Genomic DNA, 20,596 nt, shown 5'->3' with positions numbered 1-20,596 from the left:
GCATAAATACTCCCTCTTGGAGTTAAGAGCAAAAACTTGGCCAGAGCCTCTACTAATAACGGAGAGCATGCAAGATCATAAACAACACATAGGTAATAGATTGATAATCAACATAACATAGTATTCTCTATCCATCGGATCCCGACAAACACAACATATAGAATTACGGATAGATGATCTTGATCATGTTAGGCAGCTCACAAGATCCGACAATGAAGCACATGAGGAGAAGACAACCATCTAGCTACTGCTATGGACCCATAGTCCAGGGGTGAACTACTCACTCATCACTCCGGAGGCGACCATGGCGGTGAAGAGTCCTCCGGGAGATGATTCCCCTCTCCGGCAAGGTGCCGGAGGTGATCTCCGAATCCCCGAGATGGGATTGGCGGCAGCGGCGTCTCAGTAAGGTTTTCCGTATCGTGGCTCTCGGTCCTGGGGGTTTCGCGACGAAGACTTTAAGTAGGCGGAAGGGCAACGCGGGGGGCCACACGAGGGCCCCACACGCCAGGGCCGGGCGGCCAAGGGCCAGGCCGCGCCGCCCTGTTGTGTCGGCGCCTCGTGGCCCCACTTCCTTTCCCCTCGGTCTTTTGGAAGCTTCGTGCAAAAATAGGACCCCGGGCGTTGATTTCGTCCAATTCCGAGAATATTTCCTTTGTAGGATTTCTGAAATCAAAAACAAGCAATCGGCTCTTCGGCATCTCGTTAATAGGTTAGTGCCGGAAAATGCATAAATACGACATATAATGTGTATAAAACATGTAGATATCATCAATAATGTGGCATGGAACATAAGAAATTATCGATACGTCGGAGACGTATCGGGCCTCAAGGGAATCTCTTGGATATTAAGGTACTCCTTTTAATAGAGTACCGGAGAAAAGCATTAACACTCCGTGAACACATGTGATCCTCACATCACTACCATCCCTCCGGTTGTCCCGATTTCGTCACTTCGGGGCCATTGGTTCCGGACAGCGACATGTGTATACAACTTGCACGTAAGACCATAAACAATGAATATCATGATGAAATAATAACATGTTCAGATCTGAGATCAGGGCACTCGGGCCCTAGTGACAAGCATTAAGCATAACAAGTTGCAACAATATCATCAAAGTACCAATTACGGACACTAGGCACTATGCCCTAACAATCTTACACTATTACATGACCAATCTCATCCAATCCCTACCATCCCCTTCAGCCTACAACGGGGGAATTACTCACACATGGATGGGGGAAACATGGCTGGTCGATGGAGAGGCATCGGTGGTGATGATGGCGATGATCTCCTCCAATTCCCCGTCCCGCGGAGTGCCGGAACGCGGACTTCGGCTCCCGAGACGGAGTTTCGCGATGTGGCGGCGTTCGGAGGGTTTCGGCGACTTCGACTTCTCTCCGTGCGTTTTTAGGTCGAGGGCGATAAGTAGTCCGAAGGAGGGCGTCGGAGGCCGGCCGAGGGGCCACACGCTAGGGCCGCGCGCCCTCTCCTAGGCCGCGCCGCCCTAGGGTGTGGGGCCCTCGGGCCTCCACCCGACTTGCCCTTCCGGCTCCGTGAGTCTTCCGGGAAAACAGGGCCTTCCGTATAAATTCCGAGGTTTTTCTCGAAAGTTGGATTTACTGCACAAAAACGAGACACCGGAACGGTTCTGCTGAAAACAGCGTTAGTCCGTGTTAGTTGCATCCAAAATACACAAATTAGAGGCAAAACAATAGCAAAAGTGTTCGGGAAAGTGGATACGTTTTGGACGTATCAACTCCCCCAAGCTTAGCTTATTGCTTGTCCTCAAGCAATTCAGTTAACAACTGAGCGATAAAAGAATTTTCACGAACACATTTGTTCATATGATGTAAATATTCTCATGCTCTGGCTAACACTTAGGCAATTCACAATAAGATACATGCAAATAAGATCATCTAATAGCTATGTCAATCATGGAAAGGTACCAACAATTAATAATAAGCATCATGAATCATGTATATAAGCAGGATTGCAATGTTCATAAATGTAGCGACCCGAACCTGGTAGGGTTCGAATCTCTGTGCTTACTGTGCTATCCCTGGATCATAGCTAGCACACACAGTAACAAATGAATATCAAGATATAACATACATCATTTTATTACTCAAACGTTGAATCTAGAGTTGCATATACAACTTGCACAACATAGTGGTTGGCTCACATTACAGCGGAAACATAAAGATATGTCTTGGGCTTCATCAACGCCACAGGGCTTGTTGAGTATAGGCCCGTGATCCTAGTCGTTCTCACTCGTCATCTGCAACAGGTAAAGTTACAGCCAAAAACATTTGGTCAATACTTTGAATGTATTGGCAAGTTACACAAGTTGCAAAGTGGTTTATATTTTTACAAATGCAAAGGTATGTCAAAGGAAGGCTCATGGTTTATTTTGCGTAAAGCCAATTTTGTTTCATGAAAAATCATTTTTAGAAACTTTCTGTCTTTATATATTTTTTTAAACAAAATAATATAGGGCTGGACAAACACAAGGAATCCACCAAGGTTCACCATCCTACATCCCATCCCAAAACAAGCTAAACTAACTCCAGAGCCACTCACTGGATAGAGTTAGCATGCATTAAGTTTTTAGGCAACACTAAATTCAGAGCCACTCACTGGATGAAAGTAGTAATTGCAAAACAGTTTGGACAATCCTAAGTTCAGAGCCACTCACTGGATAAACTTAGCATGCCAAAACAATTTTTGAAAAGGTTTTGAAAACATAGGAGATCCTTCATCCGCTTCAATCTTCAGTTGCTCAAATTGCTCATATCCGGGAGCACGGCTAATCGATTAGATCATACACTCTGCGAGAGGTTGTACACTTTCCCCACATGTCACAATCCATCCTTTTTGTTGTATCCTTCATTTGGCTTAACCAGGCATGGATCATGACGAAGTTTTCCATAGAAGCCCCCTATACATAATCCCGATCCGCCCGCAACTATGATCCGAAGACCCTCTCCAATGGCGGTACCGATGCAAGGGTTTCCCTCTATGTACGACTAAGCCGAGCCCATATAGCATGTGGCTGTATCTGGAAACTTCTTTAACCGAAACTTTGAAGATCTCTTTGACCACGGGCGGCGGTCCCCACCAAAACCCGAGTCTGCGAGCCACTCACTTGGATGCAGCTCTTGTAGACGCTCCCAACATACCACTCCGCCCAGAGGAAAACATTTTGATAAGTTTTTATTTCAGAAATATTTTCACCATACAACCCCAGAATGGGCGCATGTAAATTTTCATAAAAGGTTTTGTTCTTTGAAAACCCATATCCCACGTCTACCAAGCAATTGGCTAAGCACTCATACAATATACGTATTTTAATAAAAGGGCTACAAGGAACATGGTAAGAAGTCCTGTGGCTCTCTACTAGGATAGCAAAGCATAATTTCCTACACATGCATTTCTACGAAAATATTTGTAAAACATGCATATCAAAAATAGTAGGACAAAAGATCATGTGTAACTTGCCTTTCTTTGAAGAAGAGTAGTTATCTTGTGAACTTAGCAACTCATATTATTTCGTTGATAAACTACCCCGTCACTCTTCGTGAAATCTATCGCACGAAAAGAAAAACAATACCATACATAAACATACACACATTTCAAAAAGGAAATATCAAACAAAACCAAGTACGGAAATATAAATAAACTCCAAATAAAACATCGAGTCATTCCAACAACCAAAATGAAACACGAACTAGATTATGATATCTATAGAACATACGCATACATAAGCTATTTTTCTATTGGTTATTTCCAAATTTAACCATATGAAACAAGGGTGATTACAAGTTAACTAATTTAGTTGTTAATATTAGTGAAAACAATTTTTCACATCACTAACATATGGTTATAATCATTCCATACGTTTTATATGAAGAACCAAATGAAAAGTATCTATCAAATTTAGACTATGGCCAGACTATTTCGAATTTTTACTTCAGGTTTGACTTTAACGAAAATTTACCAAAAAGGAAACTGAGGGTTTCGTAATATTCTACTCCTTCCAAGGTTTCAAAAATAATTTTATTTACGGATTTTGGCCAAGTCGAACTATAGTTATGAAGTGCTGAAGTTTTACGTACAGACTGTTTTAAACTGAAACTAGTAACGTGAAACAAGTTTCGCTCTGAATCAGGGTGTAGCTCGCCGACGGAAATTTATCAAAGAGGAAAACTAAGTGTTCCAAAGTATTCTACGCCTTCCAAGCTTTCTAGAAACATTTTATATGCGAAATTTGGCCGTGTAGAATTAAAGTTATGAGTCTCTAAAGTTTGTACGTACAAACTGTCCCAAAACGAAATTGGCTGAAACAACATGTTCAGACTATACTGTAAACTGAAAGAACCAACGCGTGAAAAGGAGCTTGAAGCTGCAGCTCACCAACGAGACTTGAGATTGTGCGCAGCTGCGGAGAGAGACGTCGACTAAGTGGAAGTCACCAGGGCCTAGGGCGCTTCTCCTTGCATGAAGATGATGATGATGCCTTCCGGAATCCTCGGAGAATCGGCTGAAGATGGTGGCGGACAGCTGCAGGGACGTTGGCGTCAGTGTTCGTCGTGGGTGACCTCCGGCTACGAATTGAATCAAACAGAGGCATCAGCGAGATGCGCAAGGGCTAGAGAGAAAGGAAGGAGGAGGAATCAGGGCCTGAGTCCCTCCATACCCGGAGAATTCGACGAGACGTCGTTGCGGCCGTCGGAACTCCGGCGAAGAAATTCGCCCTCCACAGGGGCAGCCTGGGGGCGTGGATCGGTGGAGGAGTGCGATATGCAATGAGGAAACTCGGTGTGGCTTTATACAGAGGGGGAGGATGTGGAGCAACGGGAGGCGACGTTAATGGCCGCGGCCGTTTCCTGTAACACCATGGCCATTATGGCTCGAATAAAAGCGCAATAACGCGGGGAGATGAAGGGGAAAGGGGTAGAGGAAGGTTCTAGATGGACCTGGGGTCCGAGCAGAGGAGGGGGTGCAGTCTGGCGCATCGAAGCGGGCAGTTGCTGCCGTTTCCGTTCATAGGCAGAGGTTGAAGACGACTGCAGCCTTTCTTTTCTTATTCTCGTTTTGTTTACTAGGAAAATTGCCCGTGCGTTGCACCGGGAGAAGGAAATATATGTTAATACACGTGATGACTGCCTGTTGTGCGGAGCTGATAGCATGTTTGCGCGCCACCACTATAACATCGAGTTTAGTTGCCTCCATCTCATATTCTCATGCTAGTCAATGATATGGATCTAACGGCTCACAGCATCGTGCAATGTCTGCTCCAACCGGCCGACCTTCCCATGTACTCGTGGAACATAGTTTAGAAGTGGCCGCGCGTAGGACTAATTGTCAACAAACGATCCATCGACAAAGATGCTAATGAAGTATGTGGAGTTCTTCTACAGGCCGCATGTATATATTAACATTATACTAATATTATTACTTGTTATAGGTTCCTTATTCTTTTTGCAACAAAAATCAAGCAGTTTTGCTAAAATTTGCACATTACAAGTTGACATAAATTGAAAACTGAAAATTTAAAGCAAATTAAATATGAGCTAGATTTGCTAAGAAAACAATTTTGGAAACACACTAAGAACCTCAGCTAGCTATCTTGGGTCAACTTATTTTTCCCTAAACACATCTAGCAGCAACCAGCAAGCTTTGGCGGTTTGGCCCACGCCGGCCCAGTCCAGCAGCCCTGGCAAGGAGCCCCACACCGACCCAGGCAAGCATTGCACGGTTGACATATCTCCTCATCTTATCCCTTCTCTCTATGGATTACCCTTCCGAAAAGAAAAAGATCCCCAATTACTGTCGCATTCAATCCTTCCATAGCGTCGCCTCCCCAACCTCAGGCGATGATCACCACCCTCAGTCTGGAACTGCAAGCTATCGAAGCCTTCGGATTCCGCTTCTCCGCGCTGGATGTCGCGGCGTCCTACGCGTTAGGCACGGCTGCCCCCGGCATCCATCGCCTCTGTGGCCAAGGACCCCAAGCGTTGTCGAGAAACCTTCTAGCTGTGACCAGCGCCTTCCTTTAGAAGCTTGAAGAGGGGCTGTTGTCCAGCAGGGCGCTGGCTCCGCGTGTTGGTACTGGGCATCAATCACGAGCTGATGTTCGTGGCTCTGCCTCGTCGCCGGCGCATGCAACATGGCCTCGTCGCCGGTGCCCGTTCGGTTAGGCCGCTCCCGTGTTGTTTAGTATATCGATTTTGCGATTCAGAGAATATTGAGAAAGATAGCAGTGAGCTTACGGGAGGGGACACAGGGGAGGGCTCATGGCCGGCGGTGGAAAACTCGTGGCGTGCGGCCGGGGGCTGGATGCGTTCCCCTGAGATGCGCGCGCCACGGCTAGGAGCGACGCGCAGAGTGGTGGCCAGAGATGCTTTTGGGAGAGCGCTAATCTGGCCGCGCAGGGGGAGTTCGCGGCGGGGGACGCGGAGAGGTCGAGGCTGCGGGAGCCCATGGTGTGGGAAGGTGGGGCATGCTGATGAAATCAAGCTTGCCTCCAAGCAGATCGAAGGTACCTGGCCTTCACCGCCTTCGTGCTCTCACCGGAATTGGTCTTCCGCGTTCTCAAACAGCGGCCGACGACAATGGCGCAGAAGGGAGGGATCGTGCGTGCTCTGTTTCTCAGCGGCGCCTCGGCAGATTATATCTAGGCTATCGAATAGATCGAGTTCGTAACAATTTCCTCTATCTTATTTGGATCGATCGAGGCGTGGTTCTTCTGTGGACGAATCGAGTCCCTCTCGCAATCCACTTCCATCGCTCGCCTGGATCCGGCCCTGTTAGGCCCACTTCGTGGTATGCATCGACGGGAGTACAACTCTGATTGAAGTCTGACGTAAGCTAGTAAGAGGTCGGCTCGTATCTGGTCGGGATACTCACGCGTCTGTGTGTTTTTTTTTTCGCCCACGAAGGAAAGGGTCGGGGGACGAAACCTGCGCGAGTTCCTTCCGCATCGAACCGTTATTTCTTAGGCGGTGGCATCCGGTGTAATTTAGATCAAAACCAGGGTCAATAAAAAACGGACCAACAAGAAACCTTATTTTCTTTATTATTAGGTATAGATATAGATTTTCTTTTTCTGAGGGACATGACCTGGGCAGCTTGTGTATGTTTTTTTTTTCTTCGTGGGAGAGAGATACGTGCTGGTTGTGGTGATTGAGTCCGATCGTTTGGTCTGGCCTCATCTTTATTTATTTTTTTTTCTCTAAACTCTTTCTACTTTATTTCTTTCAGATTTAGGACTAAGCTCAAACAAAATCCAGAAAAATTCCTATAAAAATAAAATAGTTATTTTTGGACTGTACAAAAGGTATTTCCAATCCTTTTATAATCAGATAATTTATTTTTGATAAATCAATTAATATGCACATGTGTTATATTTAAATTATTTCCAACTCTATATTTGAGGATGTCATGTTATCCCCGTCTCGTAACATTTTTTTTTATTTTGAAAATGAAATAAGATATATAAAAAAATTCAATAAATGTCAAATAATACCACAAATCGAATACTTCCCAGACCATTTATATATTTTGGAAATGTCATGTTATTTCCTCTCTCTTGGGAAAGTCATATTATTCCCTCTCTAAATAATTCTACATGGTTTGGACAAATATTTTAAACTCCACTTATATCCAAGTGATAAAACACATCAGACAAATCATATTTGCATAAAATTTCCTCAACCAAGATTTATAATTTTGGATAGTCATATTTATCCGCTCATGGATAATGTTTTCATCGTAATTGAGAAAATTTTAAACAAGTCCTCAAAAGTTTTAATTTCTTCGGAAAATTCAACAAAGTCAACAATTCAATCAATATATTTTATTTTTATTTAACATTCCAAAATTTGAAAATTTTGGGATGTTACAATAAAAGAGTATGATAGAGTGGTATCTCGCTCGCCCATATTTGATCAGCAAAACATAAATGCTCAGGCACCTCTGAAGTTCATAGAAAGACTAGAAATAGTGATTGTCAAAGATAAAAGCATCAAAGTTATACCACAATCAATCATATTTTGAGACAAGCATATTACACTAAGAATGACAGTTGTGCTCTCAAGAAAGTGCTCAAAGAAAGGATGGAGACTCAATATAAAAGTAAAAGATTGACCCTTCGCAGAGGGAAGCAGGGATTAACATGCGCTAGAGCTTTCATTTTTAAAACAGGAGTAAAATTGTTTTGAGAGGTGTTTGTTGTTGTCAACGAATGGTAATGGGTACACCAAATACCTCGCCAACCAGACTTTCAAGAGCGGCTCCCATGAAGGACGTTATCTCTACCAGCAAGGTAGATCATTCCTCTTCTCTTTTGTTTACACATGTATTTTAGTTTTATTATGGGTGACACTCCCCCCAACCTTTGCTTACACAAGCCATGGCTAACCGAATCCTCGGGTGCCTTCCATCAATCACATACCATGGAGGAGTGTCTATTTGCAAAATTAAGTTGCTTATCGATGAATCGAGCAAAACATGTGAAGAGAATTATTAGTGAAAGTTGATTAATTGGGGCTGGGAACCCCATTGCCGACTCTTTTTGCAAAATTATTGGATAAGCGGATGTGCCACTAGTCCATATGAAAGTCCGTCAAGAGTAAATGACAAGGTTGAAAGTTAAACACCACATACTTCCTCATGAGCTATGAAACATTAACACAAATTGAGAAGCATTTTGAAGGTTTAAAGGTAGCGCACGAGAATTTACTTGGAATGGTTTGAAATGCCATACATAGGTATTTATGGTGGACACTCTGGAATAACTTGGTTTTCATGTGTTTGGAAGCACGAGCAGCGTTCCTGCTCAGTACAAGTGAAGGCTAGCAAAAGACTAGGGAGCGACAAATGAAGAGAGCGATGAATCGTCATAATCATGCTTGCGGCAAAATAAATTAACTGAGGCATAAAAGTGATACCAGAGCTCTGAAGCAATGTAAATCATCGAGGCTTAATTGTCTTTTGTTCAGTCATATGCATGCGTGAGCATGTGCCAAGTTAATTCAAACGAATTATTCAGAGGAGGATCCCACAATATCATACCTATCTATGAATAAAACAATGCAAGCAAACATCCATGACATGCTACTCATATTAATAAATTGGAGCTAAACATGAGAGATCATGAACTACTAGACTTTCTTAAATGACATATACCTCAAATGAACCAACTAAGCATGCTCACATGGATGAGTATTGATACGCGTACAGCACGCGTCCGTTGGGAACCCCAAGAGGAAGGTGTGATGCGTACAGCGGCAAGTTTTCCCTCAGAAAGAAACCAAGGTTTATCGAACCAGGAGGAGCCAAGAAGCACGTTGAAGGTTGATGGCGGCGAGATGTAGTGCGGCGCAACACCAGGGATTCCGGCGCCAACGTGGAACCTGCACAACACAACCAAAGTACTTTGCCACAACGAAACAGTGAGGTTGTCAATCTCACCGGCTTGCTGTAACAAAGGATTAGATGTATAGTGTGGATGATGATTGTTTGCGAGAAAACGAGTAGAACAAGTATTGCGATAGATTGTATTCGATGTAAAAGAATGGACGGGGTCCACGAGTTCACTAGAGGTGTCTCTCCCATAAGATAAATAGCATATTGGGTGAACAAATTACGATCGGGCAATTGACAAATAGAGAGGGCATGACAATGCACATACATGATATGATGAATATTGTGAGATTTAATTGGGCATTACGACAAAGTACATAGACCGCTATCCGAGCATGCATCTATGCCTAAAAATTCCACCTTCGAGGTTATCATCCGAACCCCTTCCAGGTATTAAGTTGTAAACAACGGACAATTGCATTAAGTATGGTGCGTAATGTAATCAATAACTACATCCTTGGACATAGCATCAATGTTTTATCCCTAGTGGCAACGAGCACATCCACAACCTTAGAACTTTCTCACATCGTCCTGCATTTAATTGAGGCATGAACCCACTATCGAGCATAAATACTCCCTCTTGGAGTTAAGAGTAAAAACTTGGCCGTAGCCTCTACTAATAACGGAGAGCATGCAAGATCATAAACAACACATAGGTAATAGATTGATAATCAACATAACATAGTATTCTCTATCCATCGGATCCCGACAAACACAACATATAGAGTTACAGATAGATGATCTTGATCATGTTAGGCAGCTCACAAGATCCGACAATGAAGCACATAAGGAGAAGACGACCATCTAGCTACTTGCTATGGACCCATAGTCCAGGGGTGAACTACTCACTCATCACTCCGGAGGCGACCATGGCGGTGAAGAGTCCTCCGGGAGATGATTCCCCTCTCCGGCAGGGTGCCGGAGGTGATCTCCAGAATCCCCGAGATGGGATTGGCGGCGGCGGCGTCTCAGTAAGGTTTTCCGTATCGTGGCTCTCGGTACTGGGGGTTTCGCGACGAAGGCTTTAAGTAGGCGGAAGGGCAACACGGGGGGGCACACGAGGGCCCCACACGCCCAGGGCCGCGCGGCCAAGGGCCAGGCCGCGCCGCCCTGTTGTGTCGGCGCCTCGTGTCCCCACTTCCTTTCCCCCTCGGTCTTCTGGAAGCTTCGTGCAAAAATAGGACCCTGGGCGTTGATTTCGTCCAATTCCGAGAATATTTCCTTTGTAGGATTTACTGAAACCAAAAACAGCGAAAACAACGAATCGGCTCTTCGGCATCTCGTTAATAGGTTAGTGCCGGAAAATGCATAAATATGACATATAATGTGTATAAAACATGTAGATATCATCAATAATGTGGCATGGAACATAAGAAATTATCGATACGTCGGAGACGTATCAGCATCCCTAAGCTTAGTTCTGCTCGTCCCGAGCGAGTAAACGATAACAAAGATAATTTACGGAGTGACATGCCATCATAACCTTGATCATACTATCGTAAACATATGTAATGAATGCAGCGATCAAAACAATGGTAATGACATGAGTAAACAAATGAATCATAAAGCAAATACTTTTCATGAATAGTACTTAAAGACAAGCATCAATAAGTCTTGAATAAGAGTTAACTCATAAAGCAATAAATCAAAGTAAAGGTATTGAAGCAACACAAAGGAAGATTAAGTTTCAGCGGTTGCTTTCAACTTATAACATGTATATCTCATGGATAATTGTCAACATAGAGTAATATAACAAGTGCAATATGCAAGTATGTAGGAATCAATGCACAGTTCACACAAGTGTTTGCTTCTTGAGGTGGAGAGAAATAGGTGAACTGACTCAACATAAAAGTAAAAGAAAGGTCCTTAGCAGAGGAAAGCATCGATTGCTATATTTGTGCTAGAGCTTTGATTTTGAAAACAAGAAACAATTTTGTCAACGGTAGTAATAAAGCATATGTATCATGTAAATTATATCTTACAAGTTGCAAGCCTCATGCATAGTATACTAATAGTGCCCGCACCTTGTCCTAATTAGCTTGGACTACCGGGATCATCGCAATACACATGTTTTAACCAAGTGTCACAAAGGGGTACCTCCATGCCTCCTGTACAAAGGTCTAAGGAGAAAGCTCGCATTTTGGATTTCTCGCTTTTGATTATTCTCAACTTAGACATCCATACCGGGACAACATGGACAACGGATAATGAACTCCTCTTTAATGCATAAGCATGTAGCAACAATTAGTGTTCTCATATGAGATTGAGGATATATGTCCAAAACTGAAACTTCCACCATGATTCATGGCTTTAGTTAGCGGCCCAATGTTCTTCTCTAACAATATGCATGCTCTAACCATTAAAGTGGTAGATCTCCCTTACTTCGGACAAGACGGACATGCATAGCAACTCACATGATATTCAACAAAGAGTAGTTGATGGCGTCCCCGAAGCATGGTTATCGCACAACAAGCAACTTAATAAGAGATAAAGTGCATAAGTACATATTCAATACCACAATAGTTTTTAAGCTATTTGTCCCATGAGCTATATATTGTAAAGGTAAAGAATGGAAATTTTAAAGGTAGCACTCAAGCAATTTACTTTGGAATGGCGGAGAAATACCATGTAGTAGGTAGGTATGGTGGACACAAATGGCATAGTGGTTGGCTCAAGGATTTTGGATGCATGAGAAGTATTCCCTCTCGATATAAGTTTTAGGCTAGCAAGGTTATTTGAAACAAACACAAGGATGAACCGGTGCAGCAAAACTCACATAAAAGACATATTGTAAACATTATAAGACTCTACACCGTCTTCCTTGTTGTTCAAACTCAATACTAGAAATTATCTAGACTTTAGAGAGACCAAATATGCAAACCAAATTTAGCAAGATCTAGGTGTTTCTTCATTAATGGGTGCAAATTATATGATGCAAGAGCTTAAACATGAGCACAACAATTGCCAAGTATCAAATTATTCAAGACATTTTAGAATTACTACATGTAGCATTTCCCGATTCCAACCATATAACAATTTAACGAAGAAGATTCAACCTTCGCCATGAATACTATGAGTAAAACCTAAGGACATATTTGTCCATATGCAACAGCGGAGCGTGTCTCTCTCCCACACAATGAATGCTAGGATCCATTTTATTCAAACAAAACAAAAACAAACCGACGCTCCAAGCTTAGACGCTTGATAATGTTGTCGATGAAGAAGGGGATGCCTTGGGCATCCCCAAGCTTAGACGCTTGAGTCTTCTTAGAATATGCAGGGGTGAACCACCGGGGCATCCCCAAGCTTAGAGCTTTCACTCTCCTTGATCATATTGTATCATCCTCCTCTCTTGATCCTTGAAAACTTCCTACACACCAAACTCGAAACAACTCATTAGAGGGTTAGTGTACAATAAAAATTAACATGTTCAGAGGTGACACAATCATTCTTAACACTTCTGGACATTGCATAAAGCTACTGGACATTAATGGAACAAAGAAATTCATCCATCATAGCAAAAGAGGCAACGCGAAATAAAAGGCAGAATCTGTCAAAACGGAACAGTCCGTAAAGATGGATTTTATTGAGGCACCAGACTTGCTCAAATGAAAATGCCCAAATTGAATGAAAGTTGCGTACATATCTGAGGATCACACACGTAAATTGGCATATTTTTCTGAGCTACCTACAGAGAGGCAGGTCGAAATTCGTGACGAGCAAAGAAATGCGTTACTCGCGCAACAATCCAAATCTAGTATGAACCTTACTATCAAAGACTTTACTTGGCACAACAATGCATAAAACTAAGATAAGGAGAGGTTGCTACAGTAGTAAACAACTTCCAAGACTCAAATATAAAACAAAAATACTGTAGTAAAAACATGGGTTGTCTCCCATAAGCGCTTTTCTTTAACGCCTTTCAGCTAGGCGCAGAAAGTGTTTATCAAGTGTTATCAAGAGATGAAGCATCGACATTACCTTGGGTGTTGGGAGTTTTCTCAACCATGCATAGTATGCTGGATACATAAGTTTCAGCGGCTCCATTTTCATTAGTCTTGGGCTTGCTGCTCTCATCAAACAAATTTTCAGGAACAAGCCAAGCATAATTATTTTCTAGAGCTTCATGCATTGCTAGGAGCTTACATGGTATTGGTGCTTTAATCTCCCCACCATCATTAACATTATTAGTGTACTTTATTCTATCCATATCCATTTTTTCAAGTGTTCTTTTAAAATCGGTGATCATACCAAGCCTTTCATGCTTACTAAAAACTTTTCTAGCTTCTTTAGCTATATCTGCAAATTCTCGCACTAAGACTTTTAGAACAAAATCTCTCTTCTCTCCCCGCTCCATATCAGAAAGTGTAAGAAACATGTGTTGTATCATGGGGTTGAGACTAATAAATCTAGCTTCCATCATGCGTACCAAACAAACAGAGACATCTTCATAAGTAGGGACAGCTTTTGCAAGGGGTATATCTTTAAGATCTTCATGCATACTAACATGGGTGAAAAATTCTTCTATATTGTCTCTTCCAATTATAGACCCTTGTCCCACAGGTATATCTTTTACAGTAAAATTAAAAGGAAACATGATGAAATAAGTAAAGCAAATGCAAGTAACTAATTTGTTTTTGTGTTTTTGATATAGAGTGCAAGACAGTAAATAAAGTAAAACTAGCAACTAATTTTTTTGTGTTTTGATATAATGCAGCAAACAAGTAAGTAAATAAAATAAAGCAAGACAAAAACAAAGTAAAGAGATTGGATTGTGGAGACTCCCCTTGTAGCGTGTCTTGATCTCCCCGGCAACGGCGCCAGAAAACAGTCTTGATACGCATACAACATGCGTCCGTTGGGAACCCCAAGAGGAAGGTGTGATGCATACAGCGGCAAGTTTTCTCTCAGAAAGAAACCAAGGTTTATCGAACCAGGAGGAGCCAAGAAGCACGTTGAAGGTTGATGGCGGCGAGATGTAGTGCGGCGCAACACCAGGGATTCCGGCGCCAACGTGGAACCTGCACAACACAACCAAAGTACTTTGCCCCAACGAAACAGTGAGGTTGTCAATCTCACCGGCTTGCTGTAACAAAGGATTAGATGTATAGTGTGGATGATGATTGTTTGTAGAAAACAATAGAACAAGTATTGCAGTAGATTATATTCGATGTAAAAGAATGGACCGGGGTCCACAGTTCACTAGAGGTGTCTCTCCCATAAGATAAATAGTATGTTGGGTGAACAAATTACAGTCAGGCAATTGACAAATAGAGAGGGCATGACAATGAACATACATGATATGATGAATATTGTGAGATTTAATTGGGCATTACGACAAAGTACATAGACCGCTATCCAGCATGCATCTTGATACGTCTCCGACGTATCGATAATTTCTTATGTTCTATGCCATATTATTGATGATACCTACATGTTTTATGCACACTTTATGTCATATTCGTGCATTTTCTGGAACTAACCTATTAACAAGATGCCGAAGTGCCAGTTCCTGTTTTCTGCTGTTTTTGGTTTCGAAATCCTAGTAACGAAATATTCTCGGAATTGGACGAAACGAAGACCCGGGGCCCTATTTTTCCACGGAGCTTTCGAAGACCGAAGAACACACGAAGTGGGGCCACGAGGTGGCCAGGCTATAGGGCGGCGCGGCCCAAGCCCCGGCCGCGCCGACCTATAGTGTGGGCCCCTCGTGACGCCCCTTGACCTGCCCTTCCGCCTACTTAAAGCCTCCGTCGCGAAACCCCGATGCGAAAAAACCACGATACGGAAAACCTTACCGAGACGCCGTCGCCGCCGATCCCATCTCGGAGGATTACGGAGATCTCCTCCGGCACCCTGCCGGAGAGGGGATTCATCTCCCGGAGGACTCTACACCGCCATGGTCGCCTCCGGAGTGATGAGTGAGTAGTTCACCCCTGGACTATGGGTCCATAGCGGTAGCTAGATGGTTGTCTTCTCCTCATTGTGCTTCATTGTTGGATCTTGTGAGCTGCCTAACATGATCAAGATCATCTATCTCGTAATTCTATATGTTGTGTTTGTCGGGATCCGATGGATAGAGAATACCATGTCATGTTAATTATCAAGTTATTATACATGTGTTGTTTATGATCTTGCATGCTCTCCGTTTCTAGTAGAGGCTCTGGCCAAGTTTTTACTTTTAACTCCAAGAGGGAGTACTTATGCTCGATAGTGGGTTCATGCTGCATTGACACCGGGACGGTGACAAAAAGTTCTAAGGTTGTGTTGTGCTTGTTGCCACTAGGGATAAAACATTGGCGCTATGTCCGAGGATGTAGTTGTTGATTACATTACGCACCATACTTAATGCAATTGTACTGTTGTTTAGCAACTTAATACTTGGAGGGGGTTCGGACGATAACCTGAAGGTGGACTTTTTAGGCATAGATGCGGTTGGATGGCGGTCTATGTACTTTGTCGTAATGCCCAATTAAATCTCACTATACTTATCATGTCATGTATGTGCATTGTTATGCCCTCTCTATTTGTCAATTGCCCGACTGTAATTTGTTCACCCAACATGCTTTTATCTTATGGGAGAGACACCTCTAGTGAACTGTGGACCCCGGTCCATTCTTTAATACTTGAAATACAAATCTGCTTGCAATACTTGTTTTACTTGTTTTCTCTGCAAACAATCATCTTCCACACAATACGGTTAATCCTTTGTTACAGCAAGCCGGTGAGATTGACAACCTCACTGTTTCGTTGGGGCAAAGTACTTTGGTTGTGTTGTGCAGGTTCCACGTTGGCGCCGGAATCTCGGTGTTGCGCCGCACTACATCTCGCCGCCATCAACCTTCAACGTGCTTCTTGACTCCTACTTGGTTCGATTAAACCTTGGTTTCTTACTGAGGGAAACTTGCCGCTGTGCGCATCACACCTTCCTCTTGGGGTTCCCAACGGACGTGTCAACTACACGCATCAAGCAAATTTCTGGCGCCGTTGCCGGGGAACGAAGAAAAGCTACACCACAAATATTTCTAACTCCCACGTCAACTACACGCCAGCATAATTTCTGGCGCCGTTGCCGGGGAGATCAAGACACGCTGCAAGGGGAGTCTCCACTTCTCAATCTCTTTACTTTGTTTTTGTCTTGCTTTATTTTATTTACTACTTTGTTTGCTGCACTTATATCAAAACACAAAAAAATTAGTTGCTAGCTTTACTTTATTTATTGTCTTGTTTGCTATATCAAAAACACAAAAAAATTAGTTTACTTGCATTTACTTTATCTAGTTTGCTTTATTTACTATTGCTAAAATGGCCAACCCTGAAAATACTAAGTTGTGTGACTTCACTAGCACAAATAATAATGATTTCCTATGCACACCTATTGCTCCACCTGCTACTACAGCAGAATTCTTTGAAATTAAACCTGCTTTACTTAATCTTGTTATGCGAGAGCAATTTTGCAGTGTTAGTTCGATGATGCTGCTGCCCATCTCAATAATTTTGTTGAACTATGTGAAATGCAAAAATATAAAGATGTAGATGGTGACATTATAAAATTAAAATTGTTTCCTTTCTCATTAAGAGGAAGAGCTAAAGATTGGTTGCTATCTCTGCCTAAGAATAGTATTGATTCATGGACTAAATGCAAGGATGCTTTTATTGGTAGATATTATCCCCCTGCTAAAATTATATCTTTGAGGAGTAGCATAATGAATTTTAAACAATTAGATAATGAACATGTTGCTCAAGCTTGGGAAAGAATGAAATCTCTCGGTTAAAAATTGCCCAACCCATGGACTGACTACTTGGATGATCATCCAAACCTTCTATGCAGGACTAAATTTTTCTTTGCGGAATTTATTGGATTCAGCTGCTGGAGGTACCTTTATGTCCATCACTCTTGGTGAGGCAACAAAGCTTCTTTATAATATGATGGTTAATTACTCTGAATGGCACACGGAAAGAGCTCCACAAGGTAAGAAGGTAAATTCTGTTGAAGAATCCTCTTCCTTGAATGATAAGGTTGATGCTTTTATGTCTATGCTTGCGAATGATAGGACTAATGTTGATCCTAATAATGTTCCATTAGCTTCATTGGTTGCCCAAGAAGAACATGTTGATGTAAACTTCATTAAAAATAATAATTTCAACAACAATGCTTATCGGAACAATTCTAGTAATAACTATAGGCCATATCCTTATAATAATGGTAACGGTTATGCTAATTCTTATGGGAATTCTTACAACAATAATAGGAATACACCCCCTGGACTTGAAGCCATGCTTAAAGAATTTATTAGTACACAAACTGCCTTTAACAAATCTGTTGAGGAAAAGCTCAATAAAATTGATATTCTTGTTTCTAGAGTTGATAGACTTGCCTCTGATGTTGATCTTTTGAAATCGAAAGTTATGCCTAATAGGGATATTGAAAATAAAATTGTTACTACAGCAAATGCCATCCAAGTTAGAATTAATGAGAATATAAGATTAATGGCTGAACTGCGTGCTAGGTGGGATAGAGAAGAAAATGAAAAACTAGCTAAAAAGGAAAATGTAGCTAAAGTTTGGACTATTACCACCACTAGCAATGCTAATGATTCATATGTTTCTGCACCTCCTACTATCCATGATAAAATAATTGGTGTTCGCAATGCTTCTACTCCTAGTGCAAAGCGCGCAAAATTACTGAAGCTGCTAAAACTGCTTGAAACTGCTTGTGATAAAGCTGCTGAAATTTTTTCCAACCTTGGGGATGATAATCCCATTGCTTTAGATTGTAATGATTTAGATTTTGATGATTGCCACATCTCTGAAGTTATAAAGTTCTTACAAAAACTTGCTAAAAGTCCCAATGCTAGTGCTATAAATTTGGCTTTCACAAAACATATTACAAATGCTCTCATAAAAGCTAGAGAAGAGAAACTAAAACTTGAAACTTCTATTCCTAGAAAGCTAGAGGATGGTTGGGATCCCATCATTAAAATGAGAATCAAAGATTTTGATTGTAATGCCTTATGTGATCTTGGTGCAAGTATTTCTGTTATGCCTAAAAAAGTCTATGATATGCTTGACTTGCCACCATTGAAAAATTGTTATTTGGATGTTAATCTCGCTGATAATGCTAAAAAGAAACCTTTGGGGAAAGTTGATAATATTCATATTATGGTTAACAATAACCTTGTCCCCATTGATTTTGTTGTCTTGGATATTGAATGCAATGCATCTTGCCCCATTATATTGGGAAGACCTTTTCTTCGAACCGTTGGTGCTACTATTGATATGAAGGAAGGTAATATTAAATATCAATTTCCTCTCAAGAAAGGTATGGAACACTTCCCTAGAAAGAGAATGAAGGTACCTTATGATTCTATCATTAGAACAAATTATGATGTTGATGCTTCATCCTTCGATGTTACTTGAGATACACTTTACGCGCCTAGGCTGAAAGGCGTTAAAGAAAAGCGCTTATGGGAGACAACCCATGTTTTTACTCCAGTATTTTTGTTTTATATTTGTGTCTTGGAAGTTGTTTACTACTGTAGCAACCTCTCCTTATCTTAGTTTTATGTTTTGTTGTGCCAAGTAAAGTCTTTGATAGAAAATTAAGTACTAGATTTGGATTACTGCGCAGTTCCAGATTTCTTTGCTGTCACGAATCTGGGTCTATCTCACTGTAGGTAGCTCAGAAAATTACGCCAATTTACGAGCATGATCCTCAGATATGTACGCAACTTTCATTCAATTTGAGCATTTTCGTTTGAGCAAGTCTGGTGGCCTAATAAAATCCATCTTTACGGACTGTTCTGTTTTGACAGATTCTGTCTTTTATTTCGCATTGCCTCTTTTGCTATGTTGGATGTATTTCTTTGATCCACTAATGTCCAGTAGCTTTATGCAATGTCCAGAAGTGTTAAGAATGATTGTGTCACCTCTGAACATGTGAATTTTTATTATGCACTAACCCTCTAATGAGTTGTTTCGAGTTTGGTGTGGAGGAAGTTTTCAAGGGTCAAGAGAGGAGTATGATGCAATATGATCAAGGAGAGTGAAAGCTCTAAGCTTGGGGATGCCCCGGTGGTTCACCCCTGCATATTCTAAGAAGACTCAAGCGTCTAAGCTTGGGGATGCCCAAGGCATCCCCTTCTTCATCGACAACATTATCAGGTTCCTCCCCTGAAACTATATTTTTATTCGGCCACATCTTATGTACTTTGCTTGGAGCGTCGGTTTGTTTTTGTTTTTTGTTTTGTTTGAATAAAATGGATCCTAGCATTCACTTTATGGGAGAGAGACACGCTCCTCTGTTGCATATGGACAAATATGTCCTTAGGCTCTACTCATAGTATTCATGGCGAAGTTCTTCTTCGTTAAATTGTTATATGGTTGGAATTGGAAAATGATACATGTAGTAACTCTAAAATGTCTTGGATAATTTGATACTTGGCAATTGTTGTGCTCATGTTTAAGCTCTTGCATCATATACTTTGCACCCATTAATGAAGAAATACTTAGAGCTTGCTAATTTGGTTTGCATATTTGGTTTCTCTAGAGTCTAGATAACATCTAGTATTGAGTTTTGAACAACAAGGAAGACGATATGGAGTCTTATAATGTTTACCATATGTCTTTTATGTGAGTTTTGCTGTACCGTTCATCCTTGTGTTTGTTTCAAATAACCTTGCTAGCCTAAACCTTGTATCGAGAGGGAATACTTCTCATGCATCCAAAATACTTGAGCCAACCACTATGCCATTTGTGTCCACCATACCTACCTACTACATGGTATTTATCCGCCATTCCAAAGTAAATTGCTTGAGTGCTACCTTTAAAATTCCATCATTCACCTTTGCAATATATAGCTCATGGGACAAATAGCTTAAAAACTATTGTGGTATTGAATATGTACTTATGCACTTTATCTCTTATTAAGTTGCTTGTTGAGCGATAACCATGTTTCGGGGACGCCATCAACTATTCTTTGTTGGATATCATGTGAGTTGCTATGCATGTCCGTCTTGTCCGAAGCAAGAGAGATCTACCACCTTCATGGTTGGAGCATGCATATTGTTAGAGAAGAACTTTGGGCCGCTAACTAAAGCCATGATTCATGGTGGAAGTTTCAGTTTGGACATATATCCTCAATCTCATATGAGAATAATAATTGTT

At 41.7% G+C, this 20,596-nt stretch overlaps 1 protein-coding gene across 2 annotated transcripts; it reads right to left on the bottom strand.

The window, feature by feature from the left end:
- Nucleotides 1-2,033: 2,033 nt before the first annotated feature.
- Nucleotides 2,034-5,096, bottom strand: LOC124688074. Of its 2 annotated transcripts, XM_047221792.1 has the most exons (4): nucleotides 4,981-5,096; nucleotides 4,701-4,890; nucleotides 4,418-4,564; nucleotides 2,034-2,282 (listed from the first exon to the last, which is right to left on the bottom strand). In XM_047221792.1, the coding sequence occupies exons 1-4, from the start codon at nucleotides 5,049-5,051 to the stop codon at nucleotides 2,262-2,264; spliced, it is 429 nt and encodes a 142-aa protein (XP_047077748.1). In that variant the 5' UTR covers nucleotides 5,052-5,096; the 3' UTR covers nucleotides 2,034-2,261. The 2 variants fall into 2 exon arrangements, 1 of the variants encoding a protein (XP_047077748.1); XR_006998420.1 differs by lacking the exon at nucleotides 2,034-2,282 and adding an exon at nucleotides 3,503-3,588 and having other exon boundaries at nucleotides 4,418-4,608; nucleotides 4,701-5,042.
- Nucleotides 5,097-20,596: the final 15,500 nt, after the last annotated feature.

The sequence above is a fragment of the Lolium rigidum genome, chromosome 2 (assembly GCF_022539505.1).
Source record: "Lolium rigidum isolate FL_2022 chromosome 2, APGP_CSIRO_Lrig_0.1, whole genome shotgun sequence".
In the NCBI taxonomy this organism is placed as follows: domain Eukaryota; kingdom Viridiplantae; phylum Streptophyta; class Magnoliopsida; order Poales; family Poaceae; genus Lolium; species Lolium rigidum.
Note: the sequence above shows the minus strand (reverse complement) of the source record. Positions and strands in the feature narration are given on the sequence as shown.